Genomic DNA, 16,423 nt, shown 5'->3' with positions numbered 1-16,423 from the left:
ATTTACCATACTGAGGTACACTCAACTATGAAGGATATGAGTTATGGATTTGCACATTTATTTATGACAATTCAATATGTGACTAATCCATCTATAATACACCTCAATTCTATATGTTTAATATAAATGTATAGAATGAAAAAATAGGCTTGATGTGTTTATCACTTGAGTGAAAAATAAATCCTCTGAACCAACTGGTTTCAGCCAATCAGAGCCTTCATCAGGGTGCATAAGTCATTGAAGTATGTCATTATATAGCGCAATACATGTGCCAAAAAAGATTTAAAGAGTAGTGTACAACAAAAAGTATAGAATATGTGAAATTAATTCCTGAAATAAGCGCAAAGAAGAGTGAAAATGTTTTATGTATAGGTATGTATGAAAAAAAATATATAAAAAATAAGTACCAGTATCGTCTAATTCTTCCTCTCCAACGAGCACCTGTTTGCTGTTCAGCTTGATCAAGGATCCATGCGGCGCTGCTAACCACTGATGTCTTCTATATAAATGTATTACGATATATAGTTTCTGCTTTTATTCCTGGTTAGTGTTGAAACTCCCTTTTGGACTGTACTGTGTGTGTTTAGATATTTTCCTTCTCCTCACTTTTACAGGAAGCATAATATTTGCAGACACATATCATCGGGACGCGTTCTCTGTACTACACTGTAAATTGTTATGGAAGACCTTTGGCCCGGAGGCATATTGGATGTCAGCGTGATTTTTTTTACTAACTGGCATATTTTCAGTGGTGCAGTCAAAGCAAACAGATGATCCTTTACTGTGAAAGTACACACTGTTCTATGCAGAGCACAGGAACACTGGTACAGTGAAGTAGTAATACAGTCATTAGATTTACAGAAACGCTTTTCAGTGCTTTGTGTGTGGGTTGAAAAAACACACATGTTGCTGACGTGACATTATCCCTGTCGTCGTGTAGAATTACTGCCTCCAGATTGGCTGCTAGCAGGCACATTTCAAAGATCCAATCTTCTAAGAATCAATATTTAAAGTCACATTATTAGATATCATTTGGAACATTACAGCATTCTGTGTGACTCTGATCAAATTCACAGCTTTGGTGCTAGCGCTGTAAAAATTCTCATCAATGCCTTCAGGGCGCTTTGCTAAATGATAATGAGGATGACAATCTAAAGACAATCAGGGGGAAAAGTCCAGCTGTCCATGATGTGATCAGACCAACTGAAATGTACAATGATAACGAAATTAGGATTTTTTTATTTCGTAGTGATCCAAACATTTTTTAATTTGGGTTTAAATCATATTTATAAGCATATTTAGATATTTAAATTAGGTCTTATTAGCCTTTTAGTTAGTTAGTTTTACAAAGTTTCATTCTATGTATTGTTTGTTTTATTACTTTTTTCTTTTCAAAGTTTCCAAAGTTCTTTCGCCTTAGTGCTTCTGAGAGACACCTTAAAACGCCCATCGACTCCAGAGCGCTAATAAAACACACCTTTTTTTAATGCTCTAAGCCTGGGGTTCCAGTAAATTTTAGGACGGGCTTCAAACTTTGAAATTAGTTTGCAGAAGAACAGAGCACAACAGGAAAAAAAAAAAGTAATTTCCCAGTGATTAATAAATGAAACTAGAACATAAAATATAAAGCTGTGCAACAAATTAGAGCCGGTAATGTTTTATTACGCCAGCCTAGACTTTATTTCTTTCAATTCTATCAGGTCTAGCCACTGAGACTGAATAAGATATTGAATATACCGTGGCATGAGCCTGTGAAATATTGCAAATTCATTATATGTGAAGGGCTGCTCCGGAGCCATAAATGTTGAGAATGAGATTGAAATTGAAAAGTTCTTTGGAACAAATATCATAAAACTCCTTTTCCATACATAGTGGGTCACAATTCAATAACGACACTCCTCCTTTGCAGAATTCTTTTTTATCACATAAAAAAGTGTCAGGTAGCCTACACTTCAGAGTGTAATTATTCTTTCTCAAATGTCACGCCGTGTCATTTGTCTTACTGATCATGAACGTTACGGTGCATGAGCAGCAGCACTGCTAACAACCTGATATGTTTTGTTGTGAACACAGGAAGGTGCTCAGGTTCAGGACGAGTCCATCAGTGGTGCTCACATGTAATCATTGTGTGTGTGTGTGTGTGTGTGTGTGCGTGTGTTTGTGTTAACCAATCTTCAAATGAGTGTAACGCTCATGTTATATTCATATCACAAACTCCTGTTTAATAAGCCATGTAATAGTAATTAGATCCCAGGTGAAGGTGGTTTTCTCTGAGTTTGCTCAGTGCCATGTGACATATTGTGCAGGTAAATAATATTAATGGCCACTTCAACATACCGTACACATGAACAAAGAAAGAAAATGTCCTCTGTTTATGACTTTTTGAATCTTTGAAAGCACTTCATCATGACTGGATTTAATTGATGATGTTTTTTTTTTTTTACATTTTGTTTTGGAGACATGAGAGAGTTTTAGAGAGAGAGAGAGAGTTGTGAAGGACATGCGTGAAAGAAGCCACAGGTCGGATTTGAACCGAGGCTGCGTGCTAGGACTATGGCCTCCATACATGGGGCGTGCAAACTAACCACTCAGCCATCCAATGTATTTTAACGTTTGTTTGTTTTGTATGTATCAATCAATCTATTTCAATCAATTTTTATTTGTATAGCGTCATAACAAGTGTTATCTCGAGACACTTTACAAAAAGCAGGTAAAATACCATACTCATTGTCTGTTAACATTACAAAAGAGCAGGTAAAAAGACCTTACTCATTGCTTTATTACAAAGACCCGGCCTATCCATCATGAGCACTTTAGCAAAGCAGCAACAGCTACAGTGGTAAGAACGTTACTAGAATTGCTCTAACGGGTTGTTTTCATCTTTGAATTCCAAATCTCCCACCTGCACACACAAATGTACCTGTTTGGGTTCTAGTAAAGTTTCCTTGACCCTTGAACCTTGAATTTAGTGGGAAGGTGAGAGTCACTGTGGAGCTTAGCAAATCTGACAAAATATTACCACCTGTGTTCAGTGGATACAGTGGTGTAGAGATTCTTTAGAACAATACACTCCTTGTTCCTTTTGTCATTGGTGAATATTTGCTGGTTCATCATCACAATGGTTTGTTTTTGTGATATCTGGATGAGTGAGAATTTCTTTCATAGTAGATTTTGGGGTCATGCATGAATGGGAATTTGCTAGTTAGCACATTTTTGCTCACATTTTACTTCAAACAATGAAATATAATCTACAATAAAATATTGTTTTAATTAATTTTGACATATTTTCAATACTCTGCTGTACATTTGAGAGATCAAAAACTGTATTTTCTTTCCCGTAACTGGTCCAAACTACTATCATTAACTCCATTGATAAATGTGTGTGAAGTATAGGTGGCTAGCTGAGCGATAGTGTGCCAGATGGTGTGCATAATGTGCAGTCCCACACGCGTACACTCTATGATTCAAAGTAGTGGGAGTTTTTTGAGAGGTCTATACATCAGGTAATCCTCAGGACATTAAGATTTTGCTGTTTCATTATTTTTCCCTCTTCGGTTGTTGCTTACATATTCATAAAAAAAAAAAAGGAACCAGGGACATAGGAAGTGAACATCCCCATTATCGTCAAACCACTGTGGCCAGTCTCTGAGCAGCACACCACTAGCAAAGACCAGAATGATGTGAAATAGGTGGTAAGTAGCGGTTTCAATCTGCTGCGTGCTAATGTCTGCTATTCCTCTTTTTTTTTTAACCTTTTCCAGGTGTCATGGGTGAATATGAGCCCAAAATTGAAGTGCATTTCCCTACATCTGTCCTGGCTGCCAAGGGAGTGACTGTCAGGCTGGAGTGCTTCGCTCTGGGGAAGTAAGTAAACAAGGACATACTGCTCAAATATGGCGAGCTGTTTATTACAGCACTATCGTATTAATCACCAGGAAGGGTAGAGTACAGCACATCACTGCTCTGTTGCTGAAAGATTATTGAGATAATACTCCTTGTGTTGTTCTCTCTCTCCTCCTTAAATTACATTATTGCATTACCTGAATGAGAACCAGGCATATCTTGTCTTCAGGCAGGATGTTAAGTGAGTGTAGAGAAGTGCAGCGTCGGAGCTCGCCTGTTAGATGGCATGTTAGTGCATGGGGGGGGAACAGTCTATGGGGGGGAAAGACTGAGTAGGGAATTCAGCCCTAGGGACCCATGTGTTCACATAATTGAGAGCCCTAATGTATCTGTGTTTCCTGGGTGCTTTCAGGCTCTGTTATGAATGTAGAGAGCCAAGGTTATGTCTGCGAGGGGGAAAAAAAGACAGAAATTGGTTATAGTTGTCGGCCAGGAGGGAAAACACACTTTTGTCCACAGAGACTCAAATCTAAACCACTTACCACGGTTACTAAAGTTAGCATTTTCAGCTGCATGGTGGACAAAAGCAATGCCTTTTCATGTGGAAATATTTCAAAATAGAGTTTTTTTTCTCAAAAATAATCGTGATAGCTTAACCGTGGAGAGGGTTGGAAGTCAGCCTCATTTGTAAAATCAAACCAGGCAACATTTCAGTTATTTTTTATCTGTTTTTTTTTTTTTTCCCAAAGAAATGTTGAAGAAGTGTTTGCTAGTACAATAAGTCGTTTTCATCGCCCGGCACAATCCTTTATTATCCCCACTCCATTTTGTTTAGAATTATTCATCATGAATTATTCACGGCCGACTCCGATCTTAAGTGCAAACATTCACTGATCTACACACGACTAAGGACCTCATAATTGTTTACCCTTATTTCAATTAATTATCCACATTATGCAAGTCATTTCCTAAACATATAGACACACTGCCTTATCATATCACAGGCCTTTGTTTTTCCTATCAAGCCAAGCAGCAGATTTTTTTTTTTTTTGTGATGCTTGTAGGACAGTTTGAGTCCTCGTCCTGAGCCTCCCTCAGCAAAGTAATTTGTGCACGACGGCTTTCATTCAGACAGTGATCCCAGTGACTTACCCTTTTACATAGAGATGAATGATTTATCAATGCACCCTATTAAGAAATGCCAGTCTTTATATAGCACTGAAAATGAAGTTAAAATGGGTTTTGTTCTGCTGTTGATCAATATTTATGATGCCACCACTAGCTCAGACGGGACAGGAGAGCTCTTTGTGTGTGAATGCCAAAGCTCCTTGAAGTGATTGTCTGCTGGGATATTAACCAGTCACAGTGCTTTGTAGGCCACAGTCAAGGGCAGAAGGGATTAATGATACCGAGACAATGAGAGAGGGAACGATGTATGGTCCTCTTAACTTTCAATAGTTTTACATTGCGGGTCCCCTTTTAATTTAACTTTAAGTTATGTCTGCAGGACTTATTTAATGGGAGTTTTGTCTGGAAAAAGGACATAATTTTCACATCTGCATGTGTGTGTGGTGGTGGGGGGGGGGGGGGTGTTATGCCTTCATTTAGAGATAGGACAGTGGATTGCGTCAGAAACCAGGGAGAGAGAGAGTGGGGAAAGAGAAGCGGGAAAAGAACCATAGGTCGGATTTGAACCACGGGGGGGGGGGGCACGTGCACTAACCACTAGGCTACCGGCGCCCGATCAATAAGACTTTCCCAATGGGCTTGAACCTATTTCATGTAACCTGCAATCAAATACAAATAATGTGGTCTAGCAAGGCACAAAAGGCATTCTACTGGGTTAGATTGGATCTGTCAATAGGCATAAACTGATGTTGGGCCCGTTCTTTGAGCAGACGTCATTGTCTGAAGCATTAGGTTGTTGGTTTCTCTTGCGTACTGCTTACAGCTTATGTTGTCTGGAGTTGCGTTTCCTTCATGTGCACAAATAGTTTGAATTTACCAGCTTTAGAAATCAGTTACAGAAGGTCACTGCAATAACAAAATATAGTTAGCGATAAGGTTGGCAACATTTTATGTTTTTGACTCTGTACTTTTCGATACTAGGTTTTTAAAATGATACAAGCAAATGTATATACAAATATATATTATTTTAATGATCGATATTATCAAAAAGTATTAAAGCTTTCACAGAGTTACATCTATTTCATTAGACAAGTGCGTTAGAGGAGTGAGTCCATCCAAAATTATAAACTCCTGCACTCGGGCTAAATTGCACAAATTCATTAGCAACATTTTGGTACTGAAATGTTGCAGGTGTATTTTTGCAATAACATAAAGGGTACAGGAGCTTTTGATAACTAAAAACGAGAAACTACCCAACATTGGGTGACTAGAAGTTCTAGTTTTCAGTCGCCATGGTAACGAAAAGGTATCAGTATCGTATCATTATGACTCATATGGGAGTTTAAAATCCTAGTGTCGTAACAATTGTAGTATTGTGTATTTTGAAGCAATAGTTAATGTTCAATACGCATTCTTGCACTGCATCATCATTCCCGGTTGATACGAAAACATTTACATTCAGTCACTATTGTTTTTTACAAAGAAAAAAAAGCAGGATATAATTTTAGCCTACTAAAGATGCTGCTATACTCGCTTTAAATAACACAAATTGAATTTCAAACTATGGCTCCGCAGTCAAGAAACTGTTGAGAAGTGCAGTGCTGTTAGCTGCTTTTATTTCAAAGGAAATGACAGTATGAAGTTGATTTGAGTTCAAAGAGCCTTGTACATTTGATTGGTTATACATTCTCCCACTCATTTCCACTTAAAGCACAATATGTGGCATGCAGTGGATGCTTTCATCTAAATTGCCTGAGAGCAGACAATATACTTTTAGTTTCAGTGACCCCAGAGGGAACTAGACTCTTGAAACCCTCCTGGTTACTTTCCACATGGAGCTACACGGGTCAGCAGCAACACAAAGTGCCTCTTAACTACAGAACATTATATTCTCTTGTTTCTACACTTAATGCCTTTGAAAGACAGCTGTTTTTTTTTTGTTCAGTTGATTTGAAATAAGGCTCTCTGATCCAGTTAGATTCTTTTCTAAATATAGTATAGAATTGCCACGAGGGACCAACAAATTGAGAGCTTAGCAATCGAGCTAAGTGGTGGGATAATATCTTGATCTTAATGATGGGGAGCAAACTCATTCTCCTCTGTATTTTGGTATTAGATTTAATTTTCAGCCTTTATTATGGAGCAAGTCCAGATGAGGGCACCGCAGTTGTGCGGAATGCTAATTAAGATGTAATCTACAGAACCTGCCTGTGGGCATGGCCCTAAATTGAAAACTGTAGCTACTTACATAAACTCGGTGTGTGAGTGTTTGAGTGTAACACATTCACAATGTTAGGGTAGAAAGCCCTCAGAGTGTACGCTTTGATTAAATGGATATGACCAGAGCTTGTGAGTTCAGGAGTTTATGCCTACAGTTTCATGCAGAAGACACTGACAGGCAGAGTTTCACATTTTTAAAGTGAAAAAAAGACTATTCCCTCCTGCCCACCCTCAGTGCTGTCGACATGTACAAGCCTGGTGCTCATTATTCAGCCTCCAAAGAGAAATCCTGCCACGGACTCAGGAAGATTCAAACTCATGTTCCAGACCCTCAAGGTCTCCATAGATTTGCACTGTTCTCTACGACTGGTCGAGAGTTTAGTTGGAGCAAAGGTCTCCAGCGAAAAAAATCCTCCATCAATAACGTATAAGGAAGGCCTTCTAAACAACGGCATGCCATATTCATGAGCACTGATTCAATCTCTGTGCCTGTTTCTCGCATTTGTTTATGTTGTTTCTTTGCAGCACTGGAGGGCATTAAAAATAAGAATGCCAAGTACTAACAAATGGAGCCACATTAGAGCAGAGATATTTGGTTTTACCTCAGGCTCCAGATACTGTCTCTGCACTCCCTGCTGTATGAGAGGATATGTGTTATTGATATACTGAATGCTTTATATGTAGAGCTGTCTATTCTGCAGATGTGCACAAAACAGGGACAATATCTAAATAATGATGGTTCTCTAAACTATTTGTATGGATTATTGTTTGATTCATTACAATAGTTGGTAAGGATTCAGTATAATAAGTGCATAACTGAATGCATTTTGCATAAATATCAATAAAATTGGCGATTTTGTTTTGCTCATATACTTCAGCGCCTTTTATATGAGGATCAAAGATACATATATATATTCTTTTCCAAGTTTAAAGTGACAGAATTATTCTCGAGTTCATGGGCAGAAGTTCTGTGCTTTCAATAACTGAAGTCCATTTTGAAACGACTGTTTTTCCAGTTCGTTTTCAGTGATGTGTGGCAGCCTTAATGCACGCTGTAAGGTAATGATGTAGCTATTCAGAAACACAAAGTAAATGAATATGTCCAGACAAATAGTGTACGCACAACATGATGAGGAACTCCTGTCCAAAAATGAAAAAAAAAAAAAAAAAGAATGTTGTGTTTTAATAGAAAACCTGCGCTGAATCCTAATTCGAGTTCACGCAGTCAAGAGCACTCGGATGTCCTTGTGAGTTTGGAGCAGATAAAAAAAAGCTCAGGGATGTAACATTTCCATCTTGCCTAAATGATTGATGGGTTCACTGGAGGTTTGTATGGTGTCACATTTCCATCTTTCAGACACCTGTCAAATCTAGTTGTCGTACAGGGTCGCTGCTGAAAGCGAGCACATGGGTAAGACATTCTCTGCCTGCATGTGCGAGTCATCTATCATGAACATCTATAAGGGCAAGCCGTGAATAAACAGGGAGAGGTCATGTCGCTGGAACACTAATCATGGAAATCTGTCTGGCTGGTGTAATAGCTGATTTCAATATTTTCTCTGTTCCCCTGAAACGTGTTGTCTAATGTGACAATGTTTGCTGCAGTGAATGTATAACAGGAGGTCAGAGATCAGTGATTCACATGTAGAGGAGAACCAACAATGCTGTTTACGTTGTGTTTATTTACTGACTTATGATGTATTCTTTGGCCTTTTTAGCTTTTTGTTTTCTTTTTGTCTTGTTGTATCCGGGTTTTCCTTTGAGTATTAAGCTCTGTCGTCACTGTTGTCTTGTCTTGTGCTTTGGATTGTTTGTGTAAAAGGAGGACATCTCCCTCACTGTGAAACAGATAGTAACCTCGCCTAACCAAACGTAACACTGAAAGACAAAAGAAGGACTTCATGGACTCATATATGTCATCGCCTATACTTGTTACTGCCAACATTTCAATATCTTGTGTTGTCTCTACAGATGACTTAATGTTCATGCATGAGTATACTGATGATTATTTTACATTTATTGAAATGCTCTAAATGATTGGGTAAACAAAGATTTCCAAATGCTCGAGGTGATGTCTTCCTTTACTTTTCCTTAAAAATCTTATCAAAATAAATGTACACATACAAATCTGTAGTACTCTTTTATTAATTTAAAGCTCCTGAGGGTTTTTAACTTGAAGTGAAACAGGCTTAAAGTTATACTGAAACCTGGATGTGACCTACAAAAGCAAATAAGACAGTCATTGACAACAATGGTTATTTCTATAGAGTTTTTTTTTATGTTGGAAAGCACTTCAGGAGGGTAGGTGTCAATAAAAAAGGATAAACCGCACACTCCCGAAACAGATTTTTTTTTTTTTTTTCACACTTTCCAAAGCTTCAAAGTGCCTGATACATTTGACTGTTAAAAAAAAGGTTTGGGGGGTCAAGATGTTTTTTTTTCACATGTACAGGAAATAATTGGCAAAGAGATAGGATGTACTGCTTTGTTCATATATGATGTTTAAGGTCACTTACTGGTGATTTATTAGAACATATAAATGTACCCACCTTTATGGAAATGTTAATTTGATAAAACATGATCGTTTTACAAAACTAATAGCATCAGCACAGCTAACAGCCTCTTCTGTGTGTAAATACTGCCTGTTTTTTCTTTAACTTTGCAAAGTACAGTGTGTAATCCCACTCTCTTCTCCTCACAGCCCAGTGCCAACAATCACATGGAGGAAGATAAATGGCAACATCCCCAAGAAAGCACGACTCAGGAAGTCGCAGGCTGTGCTGGAAATACCCAACATTCAGCTGGATGACTCGGGAACTTATGAATGCAAAGCTGAGAATCCGAGAGGCGGCACCGCCTTCAAAGGACATCTACAAGTGTACAGTGAGTGTGAGCATGCTCTCATTCATGTTCACTTTACATTAGCCTCACAGAAGAATAGAAACACATGCTGATGTGTGTTAAGCCATCTGAGCTTTGTCTGCAGAGTTATGAGGGGTTTTTCATGAGGTTAAATTTCTAGTAACTCACGGCTTCGTTCACAAATAACTTTGACTTTTTCTTCTTAGAGAGAGAGAGAGAGAGAGATCTTTCAACTATTGCGCACTGGACGCTAACTTAGAAATACTGAAGTAGTTCTAATGTAGATATTCTGCTGCTCGAAATGAAACCAAAACAGGCAGATTTAATTACATGATATTCAGTAGCATCAGTCGTGGATACAACATGTAAACTCCAAACAGATACATCGGATTATATCAGGAGTTCAAACAGCACTGTAATCGTAACAATCTTCATCACACTGTAATCAGAAAAGGAAGAACACCAGATGAAGTCAATCTGAGGGGAAGATAACATGAAACTGATGAGAGACACGGCTATATCTCATATTTATCAAATGAATTACGACTTAAAGGAAGTCCACATTTATTCTAGACAATGGAACATGTGACAGATTTGACCTGTGTGTTAAGGTAGGTTTATATTGTTTAATACAAAACTTCTTCTAAGTGCTCTTTATTTTCACAATTTAACCCTTTGCAGTTGAGATCAAGCATTGTACAATTGAAATAAAAGTTAACCATACTTGAATCATGCATTAATACGTGTTATAAAATAATATAAAAATGCAAAACTAAGAACAATACAATAACACAATAAATTATAAAAAATTAAAAAAAACAAAAAACAGAAGCTCCAAGCAGATTTCCCCCATGTCATTCCCCCCCTCTCTCCCACTCTCTATCGCTCTCTCTCTCTCATTTCCTACTAAAGTCCCAAAATAAACCATTAAATCTCAATTTCAACAAACAAAAAAAAGTACTAATTTTGTTTGTTGAAATTGTGTTCACACCTTAAACAATCAATCAATAAAAAAAATGATTTAGTTAAACTGGCATGTATTTATTTTGAATTGCTCTCGCCCGTGCTTACTATAAATGTGCTGAGAAAACTCAATTATATACTTCGGAAAAAATGTTTCAGTAAACAGATTGGAAAAATCTCTTCAAATAAGATAAATTAATTGTAGGCGGTTCGATACCAATAATGGGACCCAGCGCTCCTCATTAGATCTTTTCTAATATCCTAATGTTCTAATCTTATTTACGCAGACATTTATTCTAGTCCCACCACCACCTTCATAAACCACAATGATCATTCTGATTGTATCCGGATTTCATATCAGTTCTCATGACAGACCACATGAAATTATACTAAGTCAGAAGGTTTAAAGTGTTCTCATCATTCTTAGTGCTAAGAAAGTGTCTGTACCTTCGCATGTTATCATAAACGTATCTGTGCGGGTGCATGTCCCCTATTCCTCCCTGTCTGAACCCGAGGTGCACAGGACCAAGATAATGGACCGCCTCAGCCTTGGTAGGACACATTTTCCGAGGCCCTGCACTTCTTGGCAACCTCCATTCTGTTGACATCACAAGGAGAATAGGGAGCCTAATTTGTAGCAGGCTCACGCTAAATGTAATTTACACAGGTCAGCTGCTTGTTTGAACCGCCATTGTGAGGGAGACCTCCATGACCATAATCATTCAATCAAAGCAGCCAAAAGAAAAGTATTCCACCAAGGTGCCGCCGTATGCAAAGAAAAGCAAAGGACGTGCTCGGCATGTTACTGTAAGAGAAGAAGCTCGGGAGGGGGGGGGGGGGGGGTTTCTCCTTCCTGCACACACTGTTTGCAATGTGCATTGTTTAAGTACACATCTACTGGTTTGAACTTTCACCATATAATAATATCATGTCATTATTAATACCTGTCAAACAAATTGACTCAGAAGAAAAGGTTATATATTGTAAATGTTATTTAATTTTTTGATTAAAGTGCATGCATTATCACATGACATTTGCATCTTAACATGTTGATCATGTTGATGACAGCATGTGCATTTAAAAACAACATTAGTGCACTGATAAAGGAGCTGGACGTTAAAGGGGGAAGGGGGCTTTGATTAGTGACTAACTCACCGATTAACATTCATCACACAGAACTGGCAGAGTGATCTATCCCCAGTCAAACGTCTGTGTACATTTTTATAATCTTTAATGTACAAGAAGTGAAAGATGCAGAACCACACACTGCATGAGACTCAGATGTTGGAAAGAGACTACAAGATGAAAAGGAAGTACATACAGCCCATACAGTGCTCAGATGTGGAGTTGAGAGAGAGAGAGAGAGAGAGAGAGAGAGAGAGAGTCTTTGCAGCATGTGGAGTTGGACAATAACTGTGGATGCAGCCTTGGAAACAAGTCGGCTGCAGGAAAACGAAAGAGAAGAAAAGGGCAGTTGCCTGGTTTCCTTTGCAACGGGCCAGTCATGCAGAGGAAGAAGAATAAAAAAGAACATGTTCACAAACATTTTAGAACGAGACTGACAACCATGAGACTCAAAACAACCTCCAAAATAAATTCATTAGAATTATTATAATAACTTGATCAAATGTATGGATAGTTTTTGTCAAGTCTGAAGGTTTACTTCTGTAAATGTTTCATCCAGGTCAAACTTAAAGAACACCGGGGTTTTTTGTACTGTACACATCTTAAACATTCCTGCCTGTAAGCCAGCTGCTCATTAAAAAAGGTGAGCATTTTCATTCCCCTTCAGTTCTTCAGGGTTAAAGAGCTTAAAAGAGGATCAGACGGAGAAGATACACATCATGAGATGAAGAAGACAAAACTGTTCAGTGATTTATGAAGGGGCTGGACTATTGAGAGTCAGTGCTGTGTCCAAAATCACACATGAATTCCCTCCTCCCCACATTGGGGGTCCTCTGTAGGGAACTACATAGTGCACTCATCAGCACAATAAAAAAAGTACTTTGGACACTGCTCTCTCTCTCTCTTTCTCTCTCTCTCTCTCTGGCTGCTGATAATGAAGTCATTGCTGTTGCATAGCTGAAGCGTGCAGATTAATGCTGGCTGGGGATGAAGAATAACATTATAAAATTCAGCGCTAACTAATATTATACTGAGCATATGTTCACAAAACAATTGAATGAATGCGTACAGACCATAGTTTCATGCCTGAACAGACTATAGTCTCTTGGCTGTCATCATGAGGTAAAAAGTAACGTAACTCGTTTAAAAATCCTTACATTTTTCTCTAAACAGCTTCTAGATTTTGATCAAAATTCCCCTTGATCCTAACTGCTTTGTGTTTCTTGTTCACGGTAGTCATGCTCCTCTCGGTCCGTCCACCATGGGTGAGAGCAGTTGAATGTCACTTTCCAAAGCTTTGCACCACAATGCATGATTGTATATATTGCTTGGTTAGTGACCGTCGGTTGTGCACTACTTTTCACAGTGCATTGTGGGATACAATGAGTCCACTGTATAGGGTATGATCATGCTCACTCTATATAGTGCACTATATGAGAAGTCTGTGATTTCAGACACAACCAGTGTGCCATAGGTAACTATTGTCTTCAAATTGATCCTAAGCTATATATCTGCTTCTTTCTCGATCATAACCTTCAAGGATTAGATAAAAAATTAAACTCAACAGTGTTCAACAAAGTGCTTTTTTCTTCTTGTGAAAGTACGACTAACCATAAGTGTGCCTCGTATGGCTTTCAAGGATAAATTACTTATTCTGAAATCTTTTTTTTTTTCTGTCTCCAGCTCTCCCTGTGTGGGTCAGAATGATTAATGACACTCAGATGGATAGTGGAGAGAAGCTCCAATGGGAGTGCAAGGCCATGGGGAGGCCCCGGCCCACCTATCGCTGGCTCCGTAATGGGTTGCCCTTGACATCCCAGGTACCTCCCTTACCTCCCTGCACACCACCCTCTCTTTTTGGTTGATTGTACCATGAAACATCTGAATTATTCCTTTGAAACTTTGCATCCATTATATGCAGCATTATCATGTAAAGTATGTCTATATTCAGATATGATGTTCCTGTGTGCTTTTTTTTTTTTTGTCTTGTTACAGGGTCGAGTTGAAATACTGAACGGAGAGCTGACTATACACAAAGTGCAGCAGGCGGACTCAGGAATGTACCAGTGTGTTGCTGAAAATAAATATGGAGCCATCTACTCTAATGCAGAACTGAAGATTTTAGGTAGGTTATACTTGTGGATTTTTACTGAAGTAAGACGGGATGAAGCATCGAGGTTTAAATGTTCGAGCCATTTTCAGCCAAGCACTCCGCAAAGAATATAACCTCAGACCAAGTATTGGCATGTGAGCCAGGTTCCACATGATGGGTAGGGGGAGATTGAAATGCAAGAGGGGGAAGGGAAAAACTGCGAGATGTGCTGATTGCCAATCAATGGTCCCTGATCTAACCCCGGCAGTGGACGTCATGAATAAAAGAAGGACCCTTATGGTTATCGTCAACGAGCTGTCTGCACGCATCAAGTAGACGAGAGCCTGGAACAGTACTACGTTATCCTGCTGAGAATGAAAAGCAATGACTTGTAGGTATAGATTTATACTAATGGGAGCAAACACTGGGAGAGAGACATCAATGGTTTGTTTGATAGAGTTTAATGACTCCATTAGGATCTTATCTGAGCTCTATCGTTTGTCATCAAAGCCCGGCATACATCACAATCCCCATTACTTAGAAAAGCTTCACTTCCTGCATGACGCTCGTCTGGTATTTATTAGTCAAGAGTTTCTAATTATCATTTGATGATCAATTTTAATTATTCATAATTGTAGACTCATGAAATGCACAATGTTTTCTAGTATTTGAACTGTGTATTTGTTCATAGAATTCATTGCATGCACTTTTACATTTAAAGACATTAAAATATGGGTTTTGCTTTTCAGATTTAAGGCTTCAGGCTAAAACATAATAGTCATACCGGGTGGCTGTCCACGGTTCTGTGTTGACGCACTATTTTCTCCTTGTCATCTTCTATACTGGGACACATCTGGTGACACCCGTTCCCCTTTCATGTTTCCCCAGGGGGCAGTTTGATTTACTGTCTGTGTGGCATGCCCTTTTTTGAAGGGGAATCTGTGGCATTTTAAAAATCTTGCGGCAGATGCACACGTTTTTTTTTTTCGTTTTTTTTGTGTGTGTGCAAAATCTATAAAATGTGTATCTTCAAACCATCAGTTTATTATCTGTGTAAAACTGCCCACTGTCTGCAGCTTTAAAATCCACAGCGATGTCTGTGAGAGTGAGAAGTTCTGGATTTTCAAAAGCTTTGTCTCAGCTGACGAGGAGGTGCTTTAGCCTCCCTCAGAGTCACAGTCGCAACGATGATGTGCGGAAGCCTGTGATGAATGTTTTCATAACTATACCCCCAAGGTATCGCTTCCGAGTGACCTGTGCTCTGTGGAGATGTCCACAAGCAAACACTATCAGGACAGATTACATGGTTAATAACAGCCTGCAGATGAGCGATCACTGGAGGCGACGCCGGGGCAGCGGCTGCCCTCGTGCCTGTGATCTTGTCCCAGATCCAGCTCTTCTGGGAGGGTGCCGGCTGAAGTAATAAGGGTACCGCTGCCACCAGCTGCAGGCTTGCTCTTATTTTGATTAGAACAAATACACACAGCAACTGCTCTGTTTTCTGCTGCTTTCTGTGTCTAGAGGGACCTCTGCCACTCAGGCGACTACTCAGGCTCAAAGACAAGTGTTACAGGGAGAGGGGTCAGCCTGTAGCTACAGACGGGATTGAATTGTCATTGTGTATAATGTCACCTATAAAGCATCAGTCAGGATTTGAATAATCCCAGCTGACAGGGCCTTGCAGCCTGTAGATGGCCTTGATGTGTAAGGCAGCTGTATACCGGCACCGCGTCAACTTGAGGCCTGAAGCTTTTATTTAGACCATTACCGCTTAATTCCTTCCTGCGAGCGAGCCGTGATTGTTCAAATGTTTGTATAATGTATTCATCATTCACTCAGGCTGCCTTGTTAAATATGGGTTAAGTACAATTTCCATTAAAAGCAGTTCAAACCATCCAACCATGTCATCATTAACATTATGCCGGTTATTCAGTAATTAAGCCGCAGAACACAATGCATGTTTATTTAACTGAAGTGAGTGCTGAATTAACACAGAACTAAGAAGTATGGGACATTAGAATACAGTACATAAAAGCATTTTTTAATCAGATGTACGTGCATTCTTTGTCATAGTTCATGTGGAAAATCTAGTTATTACTTCCAAACATATTAGCATTTTGATCAAGCCGCGACGTGTCAGTCTAAAACCCTCTAGCGTTTTCAAAGTAATTACTTTCAAATGCCACAGTT

General features: G+C 39.0%; 1 protein-coding gene across 2 annotated transcripts in view; it reads left to right on the top strand.

The window, feature by feature from the left end:
• Positions 1–16,423, top strand: part of cntn5 (contactin 5) — a 108,060-nt gene that overhangs the window by 66,145 nt on the left and 25,492 nt on the right. For both annotated transcript variants that reach the window (XM_061047060.1, XM_061047059.1), the window contains exons 8-11: positions 3,762–3,864; positions 9,893–10,074; positions 13,825–13,961; positions 14,137–14,266. In XM_061047060.1, coding sequence (XP_060903043.1) covers positions 3,762–3,864; positions 9,893–10,074; positions 13,825–13,961; positions 14,137–14,266 — 552 coding nt within the window. The remainder of the gene's footprint in view (positions 1–3,761; positions 3,865–9,892; positions 10,075–13,824; positions 13,962–14,136; positions 14,267–16,423) is intronic.

The sequence above is a fragment of the Labrus mixtus genome, chromosome 9, assembly GCF_963584025.1.
Source record: "Labrus mixtus chromosome 9, fLabMix1.1, whole genome shotgun sequence".
Classification (NCBI taxonomy): Eukaryota; Metazoa; Chordata; class Actinopteri; order Labriformes; family Labridae; genus Labrus; species Labrus mixtus.
Note: the sequence above shows the minus strand (reverse complement) of the source record. Positions and strands in the feature narration are given on the sequence as shown.